At 37.8% G+C, this 25,317-nt stretch overlaps 1 protein-coding gene across 1 annotated transcript; it reads left to right on the forward strand.

The window, feature by feature from the left end:
• Window positions 1–24,296, forward strand: hs3st2 (heparan sulfate (glucosamine) 3-O-sulfotransferase 2). The gene is made up of 2 exons (XM_059348694.1): window positions 1–904; window positions 22,200–24,296. The coding sequence occupies exons 1-2, from the start codon at window positions 393–395 to the stop codon at window positions 22,816–22,818; spliced, it is 1,131 nt and encodes a 376-aa protein (XP_059204677.1). The 5' UTR covers window positions 1–392; the 3' UTR covers window positions 22,819–24,296.
• Window positions 24,297–25,317: the final 1,021 nt, after the last annotated feature.

Raw genomic sequence — 25,317 nt, forward strand, 5'->3', positions numbered from 1 at the left:
GGACTTTTCTCTCACAATCGACACACAACAAGGAGAAGGAGGATAAAGATGGGCGTCAAATTCCTCTGGGATTCGTTTTAAGACGGTGGCATCAGTAATTGATCCAAATGACTCACTTCAAACTACTTGAGCAAAACTTGTTTCAAGGAGGACTGACCCATTTCTTCCCTGCTGTAATCATATTCTGCTCCAAGTTTCTCGCACAGTTCAGCAGCCTATGAAAAGGAATAATGCGACTTACGCGCATTTGATGCCTCCGAGAAGCCACCCCTATCCTCATATGCCAGTCTGTCTGACTTTGGAACCTATATTATTGCCAGACTCCGACCGCAGACCAAGAGAGGAGGAAGACTCCGATGGAAAATCATGCAGCACTTTGAACCCATGGAGACATGGCACATAGGTTCCTCTTATCTACGAACAGATTCAGCGCCAGATTCGCCTTTATATTCACTGTGTCATTGTCCTGCACCTATTTATGCTACAGTATCATTTTTTGTCGCAGCACAATCATGACAAACCAGGGTTACGAGGGGAAAAGATGCCCGCCGAGCAAGAACGCAGGAGGGAAGAAACTTCTGGGGAAATTAGACAATTGCGCTTCGCTGGAACTCAGGTCCGCTCTGGATGAGTCTGCTGCCCAGCGAGGATCAAGTGATCTCCGCGACCAAAGTAAAGCCCCCGCCTCGTCTGGGAGCCACTGGGCTGATATGAAGTTGAGAAACATGAGTGTTGCGCAAAAATATGGGAATAAGAAGCTGCCTAATGCGTTAATAGTCGGTGTAAAGAAAGGAGGCACCAGGGCGGTGCTGGAGTTCATCCGGATACATCCAGATGTGCGCGCACTTGGAACAGAGCCGCACTTTTTCGATAGAAACTATGACAGAGGGCTTGACTGGTACAGGTGAGGAACAAATAAACAAACATAAATATTAATTTGTATTGTATTTCTCAGATAGATGCACTTGCTTTATACATTTCTACACATATGCACTGTTGTCACTCACTTCAGTGCAGAGGTCCTGATATAGAAAATGTAACTGTTTTTCTGAAAAGTAGCTGTGAATGTAAGATTATATTCCAAGGCACTCAGTCATATGAATATTTAATAATTTCTCAGTGGCCTATAATTCAATTTAAGGGCCACATTTTGCTGCACTGTGTGCATACAAAGGCATCATATATTTTGTTGTGGATATCACACATACAGTCCTGATTCCAGAAAATGGGGACACTGGTCAGAATTCAGTGTCTGTATTTACAAAGACACAGGTATCAGATTAAAAATAAAATGTATAGTTTTTCTACAGTTTTCATTTGAATATATGTCAAAAAGGTTTAGCATGTTATCTCATTCTGTTTTATTTGATTATTAGGAATCAGGGTTGTATCACACGCATACAGAAACAGCATGCCGACACTAAGATCACAAGTTTGATTCTACTTTTCCAGTCTATGCCGTTTGTCTCAGCGCTACAGATGTTAGCTGTCAGCAGAGCTCCGTGGTGCTGAAAAGACAGCACCACTAGGCTGAAGCAGGATCAGTTCACATAAGCAATCACAGTCAACAGCACACAGATGACACAGGCAGCCCGCAGGTTACCAGTCAAACATGCTACACAGAATGTTCTTGTGTTGGTTGGTGGAGGCAAAGAGGCTCACAAGGTGCCCTGAGCCCAGAGCATCACCACCACCCACCCATCCTTGTCCCTCTAGCTCTGTCTGTCACTTTTTTTTGTCTATACGGCCCCTGTTGAGCCTAATCAAAAGACCTTTTTTCTGTTCTCTGTTCCACTGAAATTGAAGCAGAAAGTTCCAGTTCCCTCTTCTCTCTTTCTTTGTGAAAGTGTACGCAGTGACTAAAAATGTTGCACTCAAGTCTGCATATGTCGTCCAAAAAGGCTCGATGGTATTTTGTTACATTATGTCTTATTGCCTACAGATTTCCGGTCACATACCCACAATGCCACCAGTGTGGCAGGAGTAGACCACAGAGTAATGCTTCCTAGAAGAGATGAAGTCTGTACTTTGTAGGAGTACCTGCACATCATATTTCAGCTGATGTCTCCGCCTTCTCACCAGCCTCAATTTTCAGCTTTTTCAGTAGCCATTAAATATTTGGTAACAGGAGGTGCATGTTTAAATATTTAATGATTTGAGCTTCAGAGACACTGTTTAATATGGTGTCCCTAAAGGCTCAATGTACTAAAAAAAATAAGAAAACTCGTGCACATACACAACACAAGCAAATAGGAAACATCTTCGCCAGTTTGACGAGATATGCACAGCATTTAGGAAATCTTTCCACCAGCTTGATGACGAAAAAGTCAAAAAACATTCACAACACAATGGGAAGGCAAGGGGGGGAAGAAAAAAAACTCACGTGGATTGCTGGCACGCCTGTTGTTGCCATGGTTTGTGAGCAGCTTATGAAGTTATTGAAGTTTGCTATCCATCATTGTGATCACATGATTCATATATTGTATTAATTTTTTTTTAAAAAGGCGAACGCTAAGATATATCAGATAAATTCAATATGATCTTGATCATTCGATCACAGTGTTAAAATGACTTCATGAGCCACAAACAAGTGCTGCATGTCCAAACCATGTGTATCATTTCTAGTGTCCTCCAGATACAGTTTCTGCTGTGTTGTGAGCTTTTTGCAAGACTTATCTAAATGCTGTGAAAAATCTATGTTTTCATGTGTAGTATGGGTGTTTTTTTCATGCATTTGTGTTGTGACTATTTACAAGTTATTTTTTTGTTGTTGTTAAGCTAGCTCTCATGGAAGCAGTATTTCATGTTGAGACTGAAATGTATGGTCCTTAACCGTTAAACTAGGTTTTAACCCTCAAACAGGCCTTTGAAATTTCTTCACTTCCCGATCTGTTGATTAAACACTTGTTGTGGTCCACACTTCGTAAGAAGCACAATAATAAGCACACACAAAGTACTTCTTGCCAGGAGCCCCATTGACACAATGTATTCTCAAGTCCCTTAACCCTTACCCTAAACCTCATTGTAACCTAAACACTAAAAGTCTTAACCCTCCAACAGGCCTCTGAAGTGAACTGAAATGTGAGGACAGGCTGAAATGTTAGCACAAAGACAGTTGTACAATAGATTTATAGCAAAAAGCTGCTTCATACTCCTGAAATGAGAATCAACCCTTTTCATCTTCAAACTAATGAACCAGCAGCTATAAAATTACAAAAATGCATTAACGTAAGACACAAAAACACTCCAGAGTTCCCTGGTTGGAAGTAAAAAGCAAACACTTGTTTAATAATTTGCATGTTTATTAAGGTCTCTTTTTAATTGCAATTTCTGATATGAATCTTAATTTTCCGTGTGTTATACTTGGTTATCAAGCTTACACTGGGAAGTCATTCTGCTTGAATACACAGGAAGGAGCCTTTTAAACACTAAAGTAAAACTTCCTTAGGGGCTATTTTATAGGCAGTGAGTCTTTATAGTTGTTCTATTCCACAAATTAAATTGATTTAGAAACATTAGCAAATGAAAGGTGCTGCTCTTTGTAACACTTATCAGAACAAGCTGGAAAGCTTGTTAAAAACCCCAGTGAATACTCCGAGACACAGAGACGTTGAACATGAGCCCAGACGATGTCCCTTTCCAGCGGTGAAAGTGTTGATTAATTTACACATGCAGACAGAAGGCAAAATGTAGACACAGTGTAATGGAGTCAGTTGTACATATCCGTATGCCTTCTTAATTAACATTACAAAACACACTACAGCAGCAGAAGTTAACTAAATATCTGGACACAGCAGAGGGGGACCGGTCTCCCCCTCATTTGTACAGGTAGCAAAATACGACTCATATTTACATTTTAGAGTTTAAATGGCGGATGTCACACTGGGGGCGGGACGGAGTGGAGGTGGATGAGTTGAACAAATGGCAGACTTTCACCCAGGAGCAGTGGCGTCCCTAGGCTAAAACATTCGGGGCTACAGCCCCGGATGTTTTTTAATTAGCCCCGAATATTAATTAAAAAAAAAAAAAAAAAAACTTCTGTTATCTTATGTTGATGCTTTGATAAAACAGTGTTTTTGGATATGTTTGTGTAACAATTAATTATTTTATTTTTTAAAAAGCCACTACTTTGGCTTTGGCACACAAGTGGTTAACACCTTCAGGTCGCACCTGACGTCATTCACCCAAAACAGCGGCGTCAGGCAGCAGGCCACTTGACAACAGCAAGCTGTTCAGCTGAAGTGTAACAAGATATCATGTCACCAAAAAAGATTTCCATGTTTTTCCCCCCAAAGTTGGTAATGGGAACAGAAATATAATCAATAATAGAATAAAAAATAATAAAATAGAAATTATGTAAAAATGTATAATTTCGAAAAGAGTGTTGCAGCTGGAACTAGTAGAGGGAAGTAGCTAACGTTAGCTAGCTAGCAGCTAGTTGATATTACATGGGAAAAAACGATATTTTATTATTAGCATCTGTCTGTAAATGCAATTGTAGTGTGTGAGAATTGTGTACCTAAAAATAATTAAGCTTGGGCTTCTAGAGTCTAGAAGAAGCCCAAGCTTAATAATTTTTAGGAACACAATCTATGAATCTAGAGGGGAAAGTAGCTAAAGTTAATGTTAGGCTGTAACGTCGAACCATCTTGTTTATTTTCTTTTTCATGCATGATAGCAGCTAGCTAGCATACAGGGATCCTGCACAGCCTGCTTCTTTTTACTGTAGCTGCTAATGTGTTAAATGGAAAAACAATGTGTTGTTACCTAGCTAGCTAATGTTAGTACATGGGTGCAAACTAAATTCAAAAGGGGTCATTCATTTGATGATCTGTGGTTATGGGATTGCATCATTTTCACCTTTTTCAGCAGTGATATGACAGGTTTGCAGTGCACCCCTGTACTTACTTAAACTGCAGCCTTTTTTTACAACCGCAAACCATACCTGTAGGGGTGTGCCATATCGTATCGTTCACGATAATATCGGTATATTTTTTTATGGTTAAAAAAAATGCATATCATGATATTGGCAACATTCCTACTTCTTGATGTAGTGGCGTAAGGCTAACAATTATCCAATCCAATCCAATCCACTTTATTTATATAGCACAATTTTAGCAAACACAAGGTTTCCAAAGTGCTGCACAAACAATAAATACATAACACAATACAAAGAGATGTAGTAAACAATAGATCAGTAAGATGCAATAAATTAAAAATGGGATAAAAATAAATAAAATAAAATATAAAATGTACTGCCCGCACAAAATAAAATATGCATGAATACAATAAAAACAAAAAATCATAAAATCAACATAAAATCAACATAAAATCAACATAAAATCAACACTCTACGTGGTGTTAAAAGCCAACGAGAAGAGGTGGGTTTTAAGAAGAGATTTAAAATGAGACAGTGAGGAGGCCTGTCTGATGTGCAGCGGCAATTCATTCCACAGTTTTGGAGCTGCGATGGCAAAAGCTCGTTCCCCTCTGAGCTTCAGCCGAGCTCTTGGCACTCTCAGGAGAAGCTGGTCAGCTGACCTGAGAGAGCGGGTAGGAGAGTAGGGGGGGTTGTTTTAAATTAAAGTTGTTTTAATCACAAAAAGCTACTTACTCTCTGTAGCTAAACACATGCAGCTTTCAAAAGAAGAGCACAGTGTGTTAACAGAATCCACCACAGAACTTAAAAGAAGACTGTCAAAATAAGATGCCTTAAATAAAACATACAAGAACCTTTATTCTCCTTTACAAAATGTCATTAAAATATGCCCCCGGAACCCCTAAATGGTTACTTTTATTATTTGCTCATACTCAAGAGTACATTTTTTTTGTATTTGGTAACTGTTGAGATTTGCTCTTCACACTACATTTAAGATTTGTATTTATTCAAATAGACTAAAAAAAATTATATTATCTATATCTTTTTAAGTATTTCGTAATATCGTGAAGAATAATCGTTATCGCCAAAATAGCCTGAAATATCGTGATATTCTTTTAGGGCCATATCGCCCACCCCTACATACCTGTATGTATAATGATGTATGGGCTATTTTTAGAAGGCTCCTCTCTGTACCGTAAGCCGTGAAATGCTCATATGGATCATTTTAACAAACGCATGTGTTGTCATGGGTGGTATTTACAAACGGTCTATTCTGTCATTTAGGTTGGAGATCTTGTTGGCAGAATATGTAGAGAGGGCTAACTGCATTTTCTCTCATCAGACATCATCCTTCACCAACCATTAGTCCATTCACTGCACCAGCAACCTTCCTTCACATGAATCTACCATCTTAATGCAGCCTAATGGTGCAGTAGCAGCCGTTAAACTCACGTAAACACCCAGAGGTTTGGGCTTTACAGAAGTTTGACTTGTTTTTCTTTTCTGTGTCACTCCAAGTTAAAGCAAAGATAAGTCGAGGTCCCTGGCTGATATAATGGCACAATTACAAAGCTGGAATATTACACGCTTGTGACGAGCTGACAGTTTATATATTCAAGGCACTTAAACAATATCGTGGACACAAAGGCTGGTGGTTTAATTCAAGCTGAAGCAGCATTTATTCAACTTGTCGAGTGACTGAGTGATGTTCATTGTGTTGGACCGGCCCTTAGTGATTATCTGTCACAATGTTTGGGTTGTTGGCAGCACGTCACATAAAGTATCTTTCCATTTTGATTAACTGTCACATTCGTCTCAATAGCAAATAACAACGTATTTGTACATTCTCCATGTTGCTCTGCTGTGTGCATGAATTAGCAGTTGGCCTTTCTATCTGTCTATCAATAGGCTGTAAATAAGTTACTCTTATTATGAATTAATGTATTAGTTCTCTTCTCAATTCATTATTTTATTTTCAGTATATTAAATTTAAAATTAAACTCACCCAATATTTATTGGGAAAGAAACATTCCGTCCATAGACCTTTGGCAGGCGCTGAACTTATAATACAAAGAAACATTTGTACACTCAATTGTTCAATCAATCAAAGAAGCAATCAAATCAGAAGGACCTGAGACACCTATAATCATTGTACAAACACATACATTAACAAGACATGACATGTGCCCCCAGATCCATAAAATACAAATCAATAGAACCCTGAAAATTTAAAGTCCTTCAAGGGAATATGAATGTAATAGAACAAAAAGTAGAAGTTTCCTTTGCAAAATAGAAGTCATAGACATGTAAAACAATGTAAACAATAATGAATAAAAATCCTATTTAACATCAATAGGAAGTTATCAGAAACTAAACTGACATTTAGTTAATTCTATTATTAATCCCAAAAAGTGAACCACAAAACATTGGTCTTAAATGCCTGGACAATAGTTGAAATATCAATAAATTTGGTGCAGCCTGCCCCCTGATTACTTTGTTGATTGACGTTTTTATTTGCAACACCAATACGCCTAATTTTCCATTTCAGCTCATGACAAGATATCTCCATAAACCTTAAGCAACACTTCTCCCTGAGAAATGATCATTTGTACTCACCAGACTCTTTACCTCAGATATTTCAAGAAAAGTTTGTTTTTCACACATGCCTCCATGGTTACTAAAAAAATCTGAAAAAAAGAGTGAATCACTGAAGAATTTAAATAAATGGGCATTGCAATTAACAACAGCAAAACCATATCAAAACATCTGTTTACAAACTTTCAGATAACTTTTGCGATCTAGTCATATGCTCCCAAAAGGGCTTTTGCTAAAACCTTACCAATTAAAACATTATTTGGATGAGAGGCCCCCATTTACATAAATTCACCAAGAATTTCTCCATTTTTGGAATCTTTGTCCACTGTGAATGCATGTGACTAATACAAAGTTTTCTTCAAGAATCCAGGGGAGCACAGGGAGTTATTGAAATACTAATGGTTGTTTTTCATGTGGAGTATTCTTTTAAGACCAAAGTCATACGGAATTTACTAATGCGCTAAACATTAGAAAATTTATTACATTACATTAGGTTACATGCTAAGTGTTTGGCTGTTATTTGTGAACTTAACACAACAAAATAATCTGAACTCAAGTTCCACCTGGTAGCAAACTTATCTTTCTAGTGTGTAATGAAGACTAAATGAGCGCAATGATTAATTGTAAATTCATTTGACTGATCATTGGGATCAGTAAGTCAAAATACTATTGCAACACCATCTCGAGTTGCAAGTGTCATCACAAGATAACAATGGACAAAAAAAATAAAATTATTATTTTCAGTACTTATCTCTCAGTAAAAAAAAAAACCTTATAAAAGCACCATTTATTTATTCTGATACATTTTAAAACTTGTTTTTAAATCTAAGGTATTCTTATTAGCTAATATCTGTTGAACAGACAGAATCATACAATATGTGACACCAAATTAACTCTCGTCACTTTCAGTGTAGTGGCTAGTTATTCTGCACAGTCTGTCCTGTTACATTAAGTGTGTGACAGATCATTTAGGCTCTGAAGAAAAATGGTGCAGTGTTCATTACTGTGCCTCCTGAGCAGAACACACACATGGCCTCATTTATTTTGTGTGAGGATATTCACGTAACCATGCAGGACCTGATAAAACAGACATTTCGCTGCCACCAATTTCCTCGCACTTCTCTCGCCACTTTTTCCATCCTCCACAGATTCAGAAAGATCAAACAAAAACACGTTGCTATACACCATCAAGACTTAAAAGGGCATCTCAGCTCTATTGATTTCACAGGAGTCAGAAGCACTTCCAGTAGATTCCCCGAGAAGGGTTGAAATTGTATGAGAGGCTGCAGCAACAAATATTCTCCTGGTCCACATTAATTGGCTCGGGGAGGCAGGGAGCTCTGGAACAGTATCATCAGAAAGGTTGATGAGGACAGAAAGTTAGATGGTTCTCATTTAACACAGAAAACTGCACATTATATGGCAAGGGATCGTAAGGCGTAACTCTGCATTATTAATGAGCTGTCTTCATTTCAGTGCAGCTCAGAGACATGTAGTGGTTAACATTAATTAAAAAACAACTCTTTCTGAGATGTTTCCCTGTGAGACCAGGCTGAAGCGTGGAGATATGTTTTTTTTTTACTCCTGTAATAGAATAATTCAGGAAATAATGTGATTATGCATGCATTAAAGGCACAATTCAACAACCAATACTCTTTATGTGTAATTTATTATGATTTCATAATTTGCACCATTTGCGTATTAGTCATCAATCAGTTGTTCAACCACTTTTAGTTATGTTTCTATTACATTTAAAGTAGCGGGCCACATGTGATTTTGGGGCTTCCTGACCCCTGTGAAAATTTCCGTGTCATTTTTTTTGTGCCTAACTTTTGAGCATTATTTCCCTATAACATATCATGACATGGTTTGTACCAATGGATGCCTTAGGTTGTCTAGTTTCATATATGTCACCAATATATTCACTGTTGCTTTAAAACAGCCTTAAAAAGAGTCTAGTTGGGGGGTGCAGAGGGGGTTAATACTGCATTGCCCTCCCTTAGAACTAAATACATACAAACTAATGCCCAGCGCTCATAAGTTGAATGGGTTGAATGCACTCGATCATTTCCAGGCATGTGTAAAATGCTAATAATTTCCATATTTCCACTTACAAGGAAATTAGATGCACTATCTTGTCTCATAAAAATATATTAATACACAGCAAATGTCACCTAGAAACAGTTTCAGTAAACATATTGCAAAGTCGCAAGATGTTCATACTGCACCTATCTGCCAAAAATTCACTGACATATTTAATTTCCCTGCAATATCCGCTGGTGTCAACTACAGAATAATTAACATTTTTATATTTATGGTTAGGCAACTCAAAGCAGTTGGTTAATATTGGAGACAGATGCATGTCTGGATGAAATATTAAATATAAGTCAAAACTAGTTTGAAGGACAGGACGTGAATAAGTAGCCTATTACCTAATGAGCAACCATGTCTCCTGTGTCAAAGTCTTCATCATCCACCCCAACACCTCCCTTTGATTCCTCTGCAGCATAAAATGCAACACTTCCTCACTGGACAAAATGTTTCCAGTAAACATAATGAAGAGACTAGCATTAGTGCAATTTTATTCAAAAGTATATGAAGTAAAACCTTTTTATTTTCTTTTAGGTTTTAGGAAAGAGTTATTGATGAAGTTATTAGTGATATACGTTGTGTTTTTGCATGGTCGCACAATTTGCTGTAGGTCTAACAATAAGTGACTGATGATGGAAATCTGGTTTGTTACTTGATGTGTCTTCAGCTCACTTCAGAGCCTCAGTCGCCCCTGAAACAAATGATACTATCAAACTAAGGCTATGATTCTGGAGACATTGTGATTCTGGAAATATCCAGCAGTCAGCGATCCTAAGCTCACCTCGGCTCATCCTCAGAGATTGTCAGCTTGTTAACTTTCCCCCCTTGGCGAACTCAGTGGTTCCCTGCTGACCAGGGATCAAATCCTGTCTGAGCTCTCGCTCCTGTGTCTCCCCGATTCCTTCTCCTTTTGTACTTTCTCACCATCTAACTCAAGTGTAAAACCGCTAAAGGTGTGTGGACTGTCCACTCTCCATTTATAAATATCCTTGACTGTCACATTGCTTGAGGCTACAGTGTGAACCCAGAGAGAACTTCTCACAGCTCTAATGTTGATGAAATTTCAAGAAATCTCCATTTATCAGTCAGTCAAGATGCTGCTGTGAAACTGAACAAATAGATGATAAACCAACAAGTCCTCCAACCCACAAAGGTTGTTTGTTCTCATCCTCTAGAACCCTGTAGCCAGAATGAATGTTGGCATTGTGCAAACCAAAAATAACATTGAATCTCTACATTTCTGAACCAATATGTTGAATGATAATTTCTGAACTGCTGCAACCCATTCCCATTGTGACGTGACGATCACTGTTTTAAACACTTGAAAAACAACTTCACTTCAGGTAAATATAACACGGTTAGGCTTAAAAAATGTAAATCCCAAACATAGCTACCAACGGGTCGCGAACACTAGTCTTCCGGTTTAAAGTCGATTGGTCCCAATGTTGTGAATTGGCCACAGTTTGGCTAGCTTTAGGCATCAGAACAACTAAGTTGGGTTTATACAACAAATCTAGTTGGTTATATTTCAGAAAAGATTGTAGAGAGAGAAAATTTCTTGTATGACTTCACTACAGCTCATAAATACTTGCAATGTATTCTCATGAAGGTGTTTGTGTGATTTCTTACAAACCTGTAACAAGTGCTGTTTTCAACTCAGAACTGCTGTTGCACAATATGTCACAATCAGTCTGTCAAAAAAGTATTACCACAGTTTGAAAGACATTGTTAATGTGGTAAAACATTTAGTTAAGTTTTATATATATATATATATATATATATATATATATATATATAGGCCTAATTAAGGAAGGTATGTCTGCAACATTAGAATAGTGATTTTGGTGCCTGAAACTAACTGTTAATATATATATATGTATATATATATATATATATATATATATATATATATATATATTATAAAAGCAGATTAACTAGTAATCTTCTTCTATGAATGTGCAGTTTAGAATTTCAGAGGCTTTCCCATCTTCATTTCAATGTCCGCGGATACTTTTCCGTGCCACATGTTAATGTGACAGCTCGTAGCTCAGCTCAATTCAACGCGTTATTGTTCAAGGAGAGCAAGTGTCAGTCATTTCCCTCTGCAGACCAAACCATGAATAATTGTTATTTCAAGAAAACAAGAGCCCGGTGCTAAAATGACAGCGATTAAATAGGTTTTGGTTCAAGGTCAAATATATTATGCAATTTATTTTCCACTATTGCAGGACTGAATTGTCTTGCAATGAATATGTTTTGATTCTATTATGTGACTAAGAATTGGCCAGGGATCCTCTGCCGCACATCTGGCTCAGTCAGTTTGCCATTTTCAACCAATTTGTCTTCTATTAAATTAGAAAAATAGATGCTTGATTCTCAGAGCGCTGAATTGTTATTCACCTCTGTTCCTCACCTCGCTGAATTGGCCGCAGGATTGTCGTATACGTCTGGACTGCTCTTTGTTAACTCTTAATAGACTTTCAAGGCGGCGGGCCTCTGTTGCCGGTGATTAATGATCAGATGTCATCACAGCTGTAATCTAAGTGAGTGATACTTTAATAATGGAGCAGCCTCTCCAGTGGAGACTGGATCCATGCAGTATCAAGAAAAGAGAAAGATGCCATTTTTAGGAAGTGCAGTGGCACAGACATTATGAGAATCACGCAGCATAAGAACATTTTCTCTGCACAGTCTACCTGAGTAATTCAAACTGTTAATGGGTTTAGATGGTAGGGAAGCAAGTCTCTGTGTGGTATTGGCTTTTCAGGACATTTCAGGGCAAATGGTTTGAATGAAATGCAATTTCACTTTCTGAAAGTATGAGTCGGTTTCTGAAAGTATAAAAAGGAGTTTGCAAAAAGTGAATTGAAAACCTTCAGATTGTTATTTATACAAAATATTATGAACTCATGCATGCATAAGTACAAAAAAATGTTGCTGCAACTTAGTCCCTGTCTAAATGTTGACAGATATTTTCTGAAAACTGAAAATCTTTTTCTCTGACAATAGCCGTGTTTCCATAAAAGTCCCATTGAGTATTGAAGTGAAATTTTGAAATGTTGCATTAAAGAAAATGCAAATTAGGGGGAAGAAAAGATTGAGCAAGAAAATAAAAAAAAGAGGTTGCTAATTCCTCACCCATGACAGAAAGTATGTCTTCAAGAATTAGATTTAATTGGGCAGCTTAAAATTGTTCTTTTGTTTCGTCTCGTCTTGACCAGCGGAGTGGAAACAGCTGATCAGTCGTGTGAGTTAAATGTTTGCTATGTCAGAACTTAGTCGCAAAAATCATTTCCATCTCCTGTTTACCACATTAACTATTTTTCGAAAAAGACAAAAATCACCTGAAGTAAGTGTAAAAACTTTTATGCACATTTTCTAAAGTTTGATCGAATTTTGGTGTTTCCATCAAGCTTTTCTCATGCAAATCTTCAAAATGCGCATCGAAGTTTGTTGATTGAAAAGCTGCTATTTTTATAGCTTTTATTGCACAACTACTGGGCTGGCCAGTGTTTAGAGTTGATTTGTGTTCTAGTGTGGACAGAGATATTTTTGAAGGTTGGGTGAACAGCATTTTTACATTTTATGAAGAGAAAAACAAGGGGGGAAAAAATGGAATGAAAAAAATATCCATGTAATGTGTCCCAAAAAAGCAATTACCCTGAACCTGCTATGAAAGGCTCTAAGGACAGTGCACAACGTATTTAATAAGTTATTTTCTAAGCAGACCACAATATTTGGTACATTAGTGCAACTTTGCAAAGTGAAGTATTTTGTGTGTGTTCAGCACTAATTTACTGTTGCCCTTACTTACTCTTGATAGCTCTGTATGTTTTTGTGTAGCTCGAATTCATTCCGAAGATAACAACAGAAGCAATTAATAACATTTCATGATTGTGTTGGATATTATTTGACTTTGCAGGACCTCTGATAAAAGTTTTAATCTATTTCTTCTGGAGAATGTCACCTTTTTGTTTCTAAACCAAAGCCTATTGTGCATCGCCAAGGACTGAGAGCGTCATTACTCCGCATGCTGCTTACTGTGATAACACACAGCCAATGAAAACCCAGGAGACTTTTTCTTATAATTTACTGTGTAACTATTTTTTTGTTAAATTACTCCAGAGACCAAACAAACACCGCACATGTAATGGATACTTTGATTTGGGCCCCTCCATGGTCAGCCTCCGAGTCTGCATATTGTTTAATGGGCAGGGTTCATTATTCGTCCTTGTAATGACAAACATTTGTTGTCTGACGGATGGGAAAGGCCATTCTCTAAATCTCTGTGCCCCTGCCCCTGCAGAAAACACTTAACATTGTCATTAATGGTTTCTAAGTTAAATCCTAATCAGATCAGTGTTTCATTCAACTGTTGTTTTAGAACAGTCTGTTGCCACATTAAACAGGTGCAGATTTTTGTTCTATGGAAAACCATAATGTAGCCTGGTGTGTTTGTTGCTTCATAAGGGACCTTATTTTGCATGTGTAGCCTATTACAGTTTTTGTATTTGTGCTGCAAACATTTACTGAGAGCTTGTCTTGAACTGACAACATGCAACGTTCTGTTTTAAGTTCAAACCACAGTGAAATGACAGTAATAAATTCTGAGTTCATTGATCGTTCACAAGGAGATGATTCAAAGCTGACCTTTACTTGTTCTGATGGTCTGCATCCCTGATGAACCTGCGCTGCTCTTTGGAAGTTTAAGTTGTTCAACAAGACACACTTGTCTGAAACCGAGCAGTCCACTGAGAGACTAATCACACACATGCGGTAGGTGAAGCAGCTATTTGCAGCTTTTTATACATGCAGTTTCACATACAGGCGGTGGGTCTTTCCAGTCTGTTCTTTAATACAACATTGCTGCACCAATAGCAGTGAAGATCCAATCTGTGTTTAGTTTGTGAGTCAGAGATGATTTGATCGTAATTAGGGGTGTTTTGTATTCTACAGTTGTACTGGATTGAAGTTTGGTTAGTTTTGCTGTTCGCTCTTGTAGCCATTTAGTGTAAAGAGGGTCCGTTCATCTGTCAACCGTTATTGTGTGAAACAGGGATTTTAATTGCCCTGCAGTCTTTGGATAGATATGAATGCACCCTGAACAAATTTTCTGATATTTGTTGACCCCTTAATGTTTACTCCAGCACCACCAACAGGCCAAAATTACATCTATCTATAAAAGCAAGAAGCGTCTGTGTGTGTGTGTGTGTGTGTGTGTGGATGTGTGTCTAGGGCATATCTTGCTGACTGTTAGTCAGACTGACCTAAGATTTCTTATGTGGCTTGCGCATGGCACAAAGGTGTGCATCCTTGATTTTGAAGATTTTTTAATTATTTTTTCAAAATATCATTATTTACGTAGGACGTGTTGCGGCATTGCACTGTTTCCGATCGGACGCCTTTTAGGAGAGCTCCGCCCTCTTTTAGGGGAGCTCCGCCCCATTGTGTGATAGGCCTACACCTGGTCAGTAACACAATTCACTCTGGATTTCCACCCTGACTCATCTCATCTGTAAGTCTATTTAGCCTACCTATTTTTCTGAGTTTTAAAGTGCGCTATAAGGTTCGATTTTCCAATAATATTTGAAAAGTTTCCAGCGAATATCAATGTTCAATGTGTATGTGCTGGATGGTGAGGTACCTTATGAAAAGTAAGTGTTTTATGGAGTTGCAGATGTTATACTGTAGTGTGGAATGTACAAATACATACTTCCTTCGGGCACTTCACTAGTATTTTAACGAAAGAAACATCAAAATATACAGGCCACGTTGCCATGAAAGTTACTGCATATATTCATCCAAGAGGATGATGAATACACTGTACGTTTTCTTCTAGTGCCACCCTCTGTAGTCCTGGAGGGACTCTACTGTAGATGGTGTTGTTTCTGACAGATTGGAGTCCGGACTAAAAATCTACTTTCAAGCTAAATCACTGTTTGTTCAGAGAGACTGCCAATTGTTGCAATGTCCCAATTGTTTGGATGGGATCCAAAAAATCCCACTTGTTTAATGGGCCATTACCGAAAAACCCATTGCTCTGATGGCCTTAAATACTGAAAGTACAAACTGGAGTTGTTGGGAAAACTGGCGGTTAAATGGGATTTTGTAGTGATTTCTGTAGTGATTTTCTGTCGCTGAGATAGGACTATGATAGTCTCATGCAGTCCTCTAGTGCAGCCACTGCCAATGTTGCATCGCCAGATCGCCATTCAATTGAAGCACAAAAGTCAGCTACACAATGGGTTGCACTACAGCATCTCACAAGGGAGAACTCCAAACAAAAACTAACCTGAGGTGCAGCCCAGATGGGTGGTTTTGAATTCTAAGCCAAATATATATATATAAATATATATATATATATCTGCCTAAAGCCTGTGTATCCTGGTTTTTTTTTTGGTTCTCTCCAGACCTGTGTGTACTGTGAGGGCAGACCCTGTAGAGCTGAAAGGGCTCCTCCAGACTGGTTCAGCATGTACAAAATATTCAAATGTTCAGTATGTTGAACACCAGCAAAGAATGACTAAACCTCTCGTGCCCTATGAGAAGACGAAGCCTGAGTGGAAAAAAACAACCGAGTAATTTACAAATATTAACTGGCAAAAGTCAAGCAATCAAAGCAGGGATTAATTTACAGCCATGAAGCCATAGTTGATGAATAGCTTTAGGTATGAATACTGTAGTAAGAGAAGCCTGTTCTCCCAGTGGAACTGCATGCTGTGGGAAAATGGTGTATCTGGCTTTAATGCGGAGTCCTTGGTACTTTGAAATAAAGACATCCATGTTTGTGGCTTATTCTTCCATAATGATATAGCAGAGTCCAGAGGGAACTAAATGTGAACTCCAGACCTCTTTCCTCCACTGCTTCAACAGAGATAAATTGTTCAGCGAGATAGCCCGCAGGCTCTTTCAGGGTCACTACAATATGCAGACTAGCTTTCAGCACACCACAGCTCATTAATGAGTGGCAGCGACTGCCATGCCTTCCACTGTTGACTCTAACTACCTGTAGATAAGAGCCGCAGAAGGATGCTGGGTTTTTTATTTTTCCTTCTATCCTGTCATGGAGTGGGTGATTAAGCTAAAATAAAACATTTAATCATTACAAAATGTGAGAGCAGAAAAAAAGTATGTTAAAAATTAACAAAAAGGCTACTAATGTCTTACTTTATAGTCCAAATTCTAGTTTAAAAAACATATTTAATAATGACTGCATGCATCTAAATAATTCTGTTTATTTTAAGTTTTAACTTTATTTCTGAGGATATTATTCTGTTATGTACACATTATAACATGCAGTAAAGTCTCCCTGTTGTGAAGGGACACAAATAAAAACCTTCACAATAAAAGGAGCACCATATGTAAACCCTATTAGTGGCCCATTAACAGTGACTTCCTGCGATGTTCAAACACACAAAGCAGCTCTTCACTGTTGGACATTCTTGGTTAAAAAACAGCAATGTTGCTTTTTGCTTCATATTCAGTAAGAAACTGTCTAAATTCATCATGTAGGCATCAAAATAATCTTCACAAAGGCAAAATATATAATGCTGCAAGTATTAGTATTTCGGCATACCAAAATAAGAATAGAAGTTGCATTTTTTTTTTTTTTTTACAGAAGTTACCAACAAGAACTGTGCAATTAGCGTATCAAGCACAATGCTGAAGCATCCAGAACAAAATAGCTTTCAACCATGTCCTCTCATTTGACCAGGAACAGGTCTCATTTACAGTATTGAGCTGATCTTTCACACCTGACTTCATTTTCCCCCGAGTGATTAAAATGTCACAGCCAAGTCTGTAATGCACCCTGACTTAAAGTTTCACCAAGAATTGGTAAGAAGACTGTAAATTACCCAGAAGGATTTAGTGTTGACTCTGAGTGAAAAGGTGGTAATCAATCAGAGCACTTCACTCAAATGTCAGTTAATCAAGGTGTGTGTGTCACTGTGCGTGTGTTCACACACGTCCCAAAGCAAGAGCAAGACGTTCATATTAATGTGCATTTTAAAGTTTGTTTCTACTGATGCACACTGCTGATAAAGATAGGAAAGTGTCAGAAACATCGGTGATTACCCTCGAAGCAACTCCATTGGTATTACAATCATGTAGATTTTCTAACTGCGAATAATTATTCCCAAGCATGGACGCGAAACAGCTTTTAGTGAAAGAGCACACTGCCATAAAGATCCTCAATTTCATCCTTTACTTTGAGATGCTGTGTGCAGTGCAGATAATTTCTTGGGGGTACGAGGGAAAAGAAATCCTGATGGTTGGTTCAGACACCTGCCTCAGGTATCACATGTTCCCCTTCTGGCCTGATTCTCCCTATCTCTCCAACGAACAGATACATAAATGAGGCTGCTGCTGCCAGGTGCGTTTGAGGCGGCCAAGGAAACCATTTATCAAAAATAATAAATCTCTGCTCGTCACTTGCATTCTGCTTGTTATATCACATATGGCCATTAAAGGTTAATATTTGGCCATTAAAATCAGAGCTGTCTTAACTGATCATCAGCTCCAACTATAAAACTCAGGTGCCCCCCCCAGCGTTCCTCATTAACATCACTCCAAGACAGGAGACTTGGAATTTATTGTTCCAGACTGCTTCCACTGACATGAAAGCATGTCTTATAAATAGCCCTGATTTCAATAAAAATAAAGACTAACCTCCTTTGATCATGGGATTGCACGTTGTTCTGCCCGGCCGCAGATACAGCTAGTTAAACAATTCTTTGAATGGACAACCGGTAACGGAGCTCAGAGGACACAGAGGCTGTAGGTATCAGTTTAATGAGCCACAGCACGAGATTAGAGCCTTAGTTAGATGATGCTCTGTCAATATTTCTGTTTTCATCTCATCTTGTGTGAACAGATGCTGGAGATACATTTAATTTATCTTATAGATGGAAACAACTTGTGTTCTTTGAAGAGAACGGCTCTCAAAAGAACATACTAAAGTCTTGGACCATTTAATATTTCATCAGTGACGATACTCTTAAAAGACTATCATTTTACTCTGTATCATATGCAGTAAATGTTTACTTTGACTTTGAGATCACATCACAGGGCTTTGCATCTGAAATGTGTTATTAGTATGCATTCTTGCTATCTCTAATCCGGCTGCATTGTGTTGGTTGTTGACAAAGTATGTGTCATTCTAGAGGACAATGCTCTGTCATTTAGAGGGCTTGTTGGACAGTTGAGCAACCTTGTCTTTTTCACATTTTGAAGGGGAATATCACAGTTTGAAACACCAAATTGAGACAAAAACGCTTCGTTAGGTTTAGGAATTATGTTTTTTTGTAAAATACTGTTAGTGTATACGTTTGTTTAGTTACCTACATAATTTAAGTATGTTTACGTACAAGACACAAGGCTAATGTTACACACTGTGAGAATACAGCATCTTCCTAGTCATACTGGGAGCTCTGCCACTCCTGTCAGTCATGTGACACATTTGCAGATTTTGTTGATCCCTCAAAGAATCTCCCAGAGCAATGCTGTTGAATAAAAAATGATAACTGTGTTTACAAATGGAGCCCCATTCATTTCTATAAAAGTTGCTCACTTGGCGCACATAACTGCTTACTTATGCTTTTGTTTTTTGAGCCTATGGTTCACTGTTTTTCCAGCCAGGCCAGTTGAAAGAAAGAATGTCCCAGAATTTCACTGGCCAAGCTGCCTGACTTCCTTTTAGCTCCCTGCACACATAAACACAATAAGATCAGTTCATTATATGGCTCTTCTAGACTTTCCAAATGTTATTGGGAAGGATGGATCAAATTCAAATAATAAGAATAAGAATCATTCTGGTGAGTTTGTGTTGTCTGAAATAAAAGCCATTTGACAGCTGCTCCTTTTTCAATTAATGTGTATGGGATCCATATCACATGTTAATAATACCTAACTGACTGCTGATTTGCATTCAAAAGCGACATGTCAAAACTTGTTATGAGTTTCCATCATAACACCTTAATGCTATACTAACCCGTCTTTACACTTCCATGGTAATTGATCCCAGTGGTGCAGCTGGCTTCTCGACTTGAGATTCACATCAGTCTTTTTTTGAACACCCTTATTTCCACCTTGTCTTTATCAGCCCCCCTCGATGCCATATCATTTCCGTCAACCTGTAATTTATCTGGTGCCAAGCCTTACAGCTGTAAAAATCAATAACTCAAGGTAAGTTAGCACATGTTGCAGCTTCCTCTGATGGACATGTTCACTTTGAGTATTATATTCTGCATCCATTCACACACACAAAAAAGATTGTGTGTGGAAATTCAGTGTAGAATCCCGTCAATAGTCAACAACAGGCTGCTCTATAAATAAACTATTTTATGGTGAACCATCTGCAACCTTTCACTGTACGTGTTCACATTGTCAGGCCAGTTCTGCGATATGATAAGTTGCAGTTTTGAATCAGCGCGTCCAGGGCCGTCTCATCTACACAATCTTTATCTCTGAGCATGGGGAAAATGTATGGAATTGACATGCCAGATAATAAAGACATTTTCCTCAACACACAGCCAAAGATTCTGCACCTCCTGGAAAATGGCAGCAAGTTTTTTAGTGTGTAGCAAAGCTGTTTGCTTGAAAAGGTGCTGTTCTCATAAAAGATTAATAGTTGCCTAGTGGCCCTGAGGCACCCTAGGCAACAACTCAGGATTCATAAATAAAACTAAATGGATCAATATTTCCAAGACTTTAGAGGTAACCTATGGCTACCCCTACCTTGAGAGAGAAAGCTTTGAGAAAGGTTAGGTTTTAATCGAAGCCTTCCCCCAGTAATAATAAAGAAAGTGTGGTATTTAATCATCAGAATAGTGAGGCAACGTACCCGAAATCCAGAAACTGATTCTCTGGAATAGAGAAATACAAGTACTATATCTTCTGTAATCATAAAAGTAAAAAAAAAACCAACAACAATAGTTTAATAGAACTATTTTGTAATTATTCTCCCCACATTGCAGAGTTATTGTGCTGACGCTACAGCAAAGCCCTTTTTCTATTTACAGGAAGCAGAGAACAAAGTGCGGATGAATAGTGGCCGAGGCTTTCATTGTCTCAACAGCCAACATCAGATGCTCATTAATCAAGTTTTATTGAACCAAAGTGCCAAAACAGAATGACACATTAGACCGGGAAAGAAAACTCACATGACAAATATGACAAATAGAAACATTTGCCTGTAGTTTGCAAAGCCATTATCTTGGCAGCATGATGATGATAATTATGATGCATGTTTTGATTGTACAAGCTGTCCTGTCACCACTGAATATCAAACAAATACATTCACATTGCATTAATTTGTCTACAGTTATTTGATTCTCTGTGTTAGCTGGGAAAAAACCCAACAGTTTGCCATCTAAAGTCTGTGAAACATTATAAAACGGTTTTGTGTCTGTAATTTCACAATTTGGCACTACTTATTTCCAATGCTTTAGTGTGTTCTGGCTTTTCTTTATTACCAGTCGTGGGCATTTAGTAATGTTTGGTTCTGAGGTACTTAATTTCGTTGAATAATTACCTTTCTTGCTAATTTATACTTTTACTCCATTACAATGCAATGAAAAAAAATCTACTTTTTTACCAATATGGGTCATAACAAGCAGCATCTCCTCATCTTTATGTGGGTTATATATTAATTATAATACATCCTAAATATTTAACCACAAGCAGGGAATGAGAGCAGCCTGCATGTTAATAATAACTAGTGCAGTGCCCATAGGAAGTAAATTAATTCGTTAGCATGCTAATCGTGTCATAGCACATTACACAGTATGTTGCACTGAAACTACATTAACATGAACCCAAATAGCTGATATACTATTGCATATAAGTATCTCATATCAAATGATTATGGGCATTACACTAAGCAACATGAATGTAATAAGAAGTGAATAAAGATAAATCTCCGCTTAGCATGCTAATCGCGAATAACAGAATTGTACAAGCAGACCACTACAACGTCTGCAACTCCATAAAACACTTACTTTTCATAAGGTACCACACCATCCAGCACATACACATTGAACATTGATATTCGCTGGAAACTATTCAAATATTGGAAAATCCAACGTTGTAGCGCACTTCAAAACTCAAAACAAAAGAAAAATAGGTAGGCTAAATAGACTTACAGATGAGATGAGTCAGGTGTGTAAATCCAGAGTGAATTGTGTTACTGACCAGGTGTAGGCCTATCACACAAGGGGGCGGAGCTCCCCTGAAAGGCGTCCGATCGGAAACAGTGCACTGCCGCAACACATCCTACGTATATAATGATATTTTGAAAATTGAATTAAAAAATCTTCATAATCGAGGATGCACACCTTCTTGCCATTCGCAAGCCACATACTAAATCTTAGGTCAGTCTGACTAACGGTCAGCGAGATATGCCCTAGACACACATCCACACACACACAGAAGCTTCTTTCTTTATAGATAGACGCTGCTTTTAACTTGAAAAAAAAACAGTATTTGTAATACAAGTATGAATTAATGCTTGCTCCCCTCTGACTACATGTCATCCATCCAGTAGAAAATGCATGTGTAAATGCACCTGGACAGGAAAATAACAACTTTTGCTGACTCATCCATTTGTGTTTTTTTCTTTTCTTTCTCTCCCAAGGGGGCTAATGCCGCGAACACTAGACAGCCAGATCACATTAGAGAAGACTCCCAGCTACTTTGTCACCAGAGAGGCACCCAGACGCATCTCCAGCATGTCCCACGAGACCAAGCTGATTGTTGTGGTGCGTAACCCAGTCACAAGAGCCATCTCTGACTACACACAGACTCTTTCCAAGAAGCCTGACATCCCTACGTTTGAAGAGCTGGCCTTTAAGAACAAAAGTCTGGGTCTAGTCGACGCTTCCTGGAACGCCATTCGGATCGGGATGTACATTCTGCACCTGGAGAACTGGCTGCAGTATTTCCGCCTGTCCCAGATGCACTTTGTGAGCGGGGAGCGACTGATCACAGATCCGGCAGGGGAAATGGGCCGCGTTCAGGACTTTTTAGGACTGAAACGAATAATCACGGACAAGCACTTCTACTTTAATCGAACCAAAGGCTTCCCGTGTCTGAAGAAGCCGGAGAGCAGCAGCCAGCCGCGCTGCCTCGGCAAATCCAAGGGCAGGACTCACGTACAGATCGAACAGGAGGTCATAGAGCAGCTTCAGGAGTTTTATAGGCCATTTAATATCAAATTCTTTGAAACTGTGGGGCAAGACTTCAAGTGGGACTGAGACTGACATACAGTAACAGTGCTTTTTTTCTCACGAGAGAAATATAAATGAGGGTGTCTTCAACAAAAAAGTTTAAATGACTAGTTTATTGAGCTATGTATTCACTGAAAAAGATAATCTACAAGAATATACAACTCATTAAAATACAATTATATAAATGGTTTCACATCATGCTGGGTTTTGGGTTGGGTCATTCTAATAACAGGTAACATTTCTTTAAATAAAAAAAGCATACAAACAAGGTTTATTTACCACATACAGGCGCATCTCAATAAATTAGAATGTCATAGAAAAGTTTATTTATGTCAGTAATTCAATTCAAAAAGTGGAAATAACACATTATATAGAGCCATTACACAGAGAATGAAACATACATTTCATGTCTTAATTTATTTAATTCCTTCTTATTATAATGAGTATGGCATACATTTAATAAAGACCTTAAATTCAGTGTCTAAAAAAATTAATATTAGAAAAGACCAATTTTAAATAGAGTGTTTAATATGGAAATGTTGGCCTCTGAAAAGTATGTCCATCTATATACAATTAATACTTGGTTGGGGCTATTTGACTTAAATTACTGGAAATGGACTTTTCCATCATATTCTAATGTAGTGAGATGTACCTGTACATGACATATTAAGCCATCAATAGTCAGGCAGCATTGTTTCATTAACCAAATCATTAACTAGCATTCATCACAATGCCTTCCTACCATAGCAACACCACACTTACATCAATGACACTGCTTACATATTCATTCTGATCAAAATGAACCACCGGCTTTACTGTTAAAATGAGCTCTCAACATGAAGTTGCAGCAAAATGTCAAATGAATATTAAAATATGCCTGTCAATTATTCTGCAATTGAATTTATCTCATTATTGTTGAATAAAGCTCATAGGCAACAGGGACAGATTTATTGAATAAATGTACTGTAACAGAGAAGAAATATATTAAAAGAGATGCTATAACACTGATAAAGGTTTAACCGTTTGTTGCTCTTTCTGTGTCAGTATTTTTGTTGTGATCATGGAAATAAAAGGCAAACGTCTAAATCTCAAGTTTTTATTTGATATATTTTCTGTTTTATCTGCTTACACATTGGGGTTTCACTGGTCAAACATGTGGCCATAATCATAATAATAAAGGTTGCCTGTATAATGTAAAACCCCATTCACACAGGACTTCATATGATTTAAGGGCATTCATTCACACCGCCTGACTTAATTTCAAAAAACATATATAACATACATATAAAAAGTATTGAGGCTGTTGAAAGATGAAACCTTCCTTACCGAGTGCTGCCATGCATGTCACTGATCTCATTAACTTTCAAGATTCCTCTTTTGATGGATTTGTTCATGCTCTTTTCTGAATGTGTCCCGGTGCTAAGCAGCTAGATTAACCTCTTGAATTTGCACCCTGAAGCCAATCACAGTTGTCATCAATAATTTCCACTGAAGCCTCCAAAATTCACAACACAAAAGAGAAGGAAAAGTGCAGAAAACCAAAGAATCTGTGCAATAAGTAATAATAATACAAAAACCCTCCAAACGTATGTTTATATGTATGCTAGATGTACGTCTGTTCTGTAAAATATGGCAGCAAACTCAAAGGTGGAATTGTTATTGCGCAGTTTACAGATGTCAGATAAGCACAGGATTAAGAACACAAAGACCTTTGCAATTATATTAAATTAAGTCTCCAGGTTATACTTGTGTCTCATATGAGTGCAGCTTTAGATTTAACTTTCATTGTGAGTACAATATGACCTTCCAACATTGCTGAAAGTGCTAGCATTGGCATGTTGTTTCTGGGTTAAAAGGGGTAGTAAGGATGAAATTGAGTTGTAGGAGGTATTTATCCATAATTTTCCAGTGTATGACCTACAGTAGGGCAGCAGGCAAGCTAAGCAATGTAATGCTGAATATGGGGACACCACTTAGAAAACAAAACAAAAACTATTCAATGCAATTCAATTCAATTGGCTTTATTGGCATGACGTAACAATGTATATATTGTCAAAGCAAGCATCAGAAAAAAAGATAACAAGATAAGGAAAGCAATATTTACAATAAATTATTATAATTCTGTTATTCATTTTAAAAACAAAAACTATCCCTTTAACATTGAATTATCAACTTTAACATTCACCTTATATCACTGTTTTGGTGATTCTGGCTAATTTTGATTCAGCTTGATTTGATTTGATTCATTTGTTTGCAACATTTGGGGTTTTCACTTTTTCTTGATATGGCAAAATAGCCTAAACTGGTGCATTTACAAAAATAAAACACACAATGAAGGAATAGTCGGAATATCCTTCAGATAAGGTCCAAAAGTGTTGCAAACACAACATAGCTCCTGATCCAAGAAATTTACAAATGCATTCATTGATAATTAATTGTCCTGAGAGGTTATTTAAGGACATTTTGAGCTAATGGGATAATCTAAGCAAAGCACCCTGACTGAATCAGCCAAGTTAAGCTGCTATG

This window comes from Centropristis striata, chromosome 13 (genome assembly GCF_030273125.1).
Source record: "Centropristis striata isolate RG_2023a ecotype Rhode Island chromosome 13, C.striata_1.0, whole genome shotgun sequence".
NCBI lineage: Eukaryota > Metazoa > Chordata > Actinopteri > Perciformes > Serranidae > Centropristis > Centropristis striata.

Bases quoted from the DNA above. Each gene is read 5' to 3' on its own strand.
- hs3st2 (XM_059348694.1), top strand. From the start codon at position 393: ATGGCACATAGGTTCCTCTTATCTACGAACAGATTCAGCGCCAGATTC. The intron at 905-22,199 runs GTGAGGAACAAA...TTCTCTCCCAAG, and splicing joins AGAGGGCTTGACTGGTACAG to GGGGCTAATGCCGCGAACAC.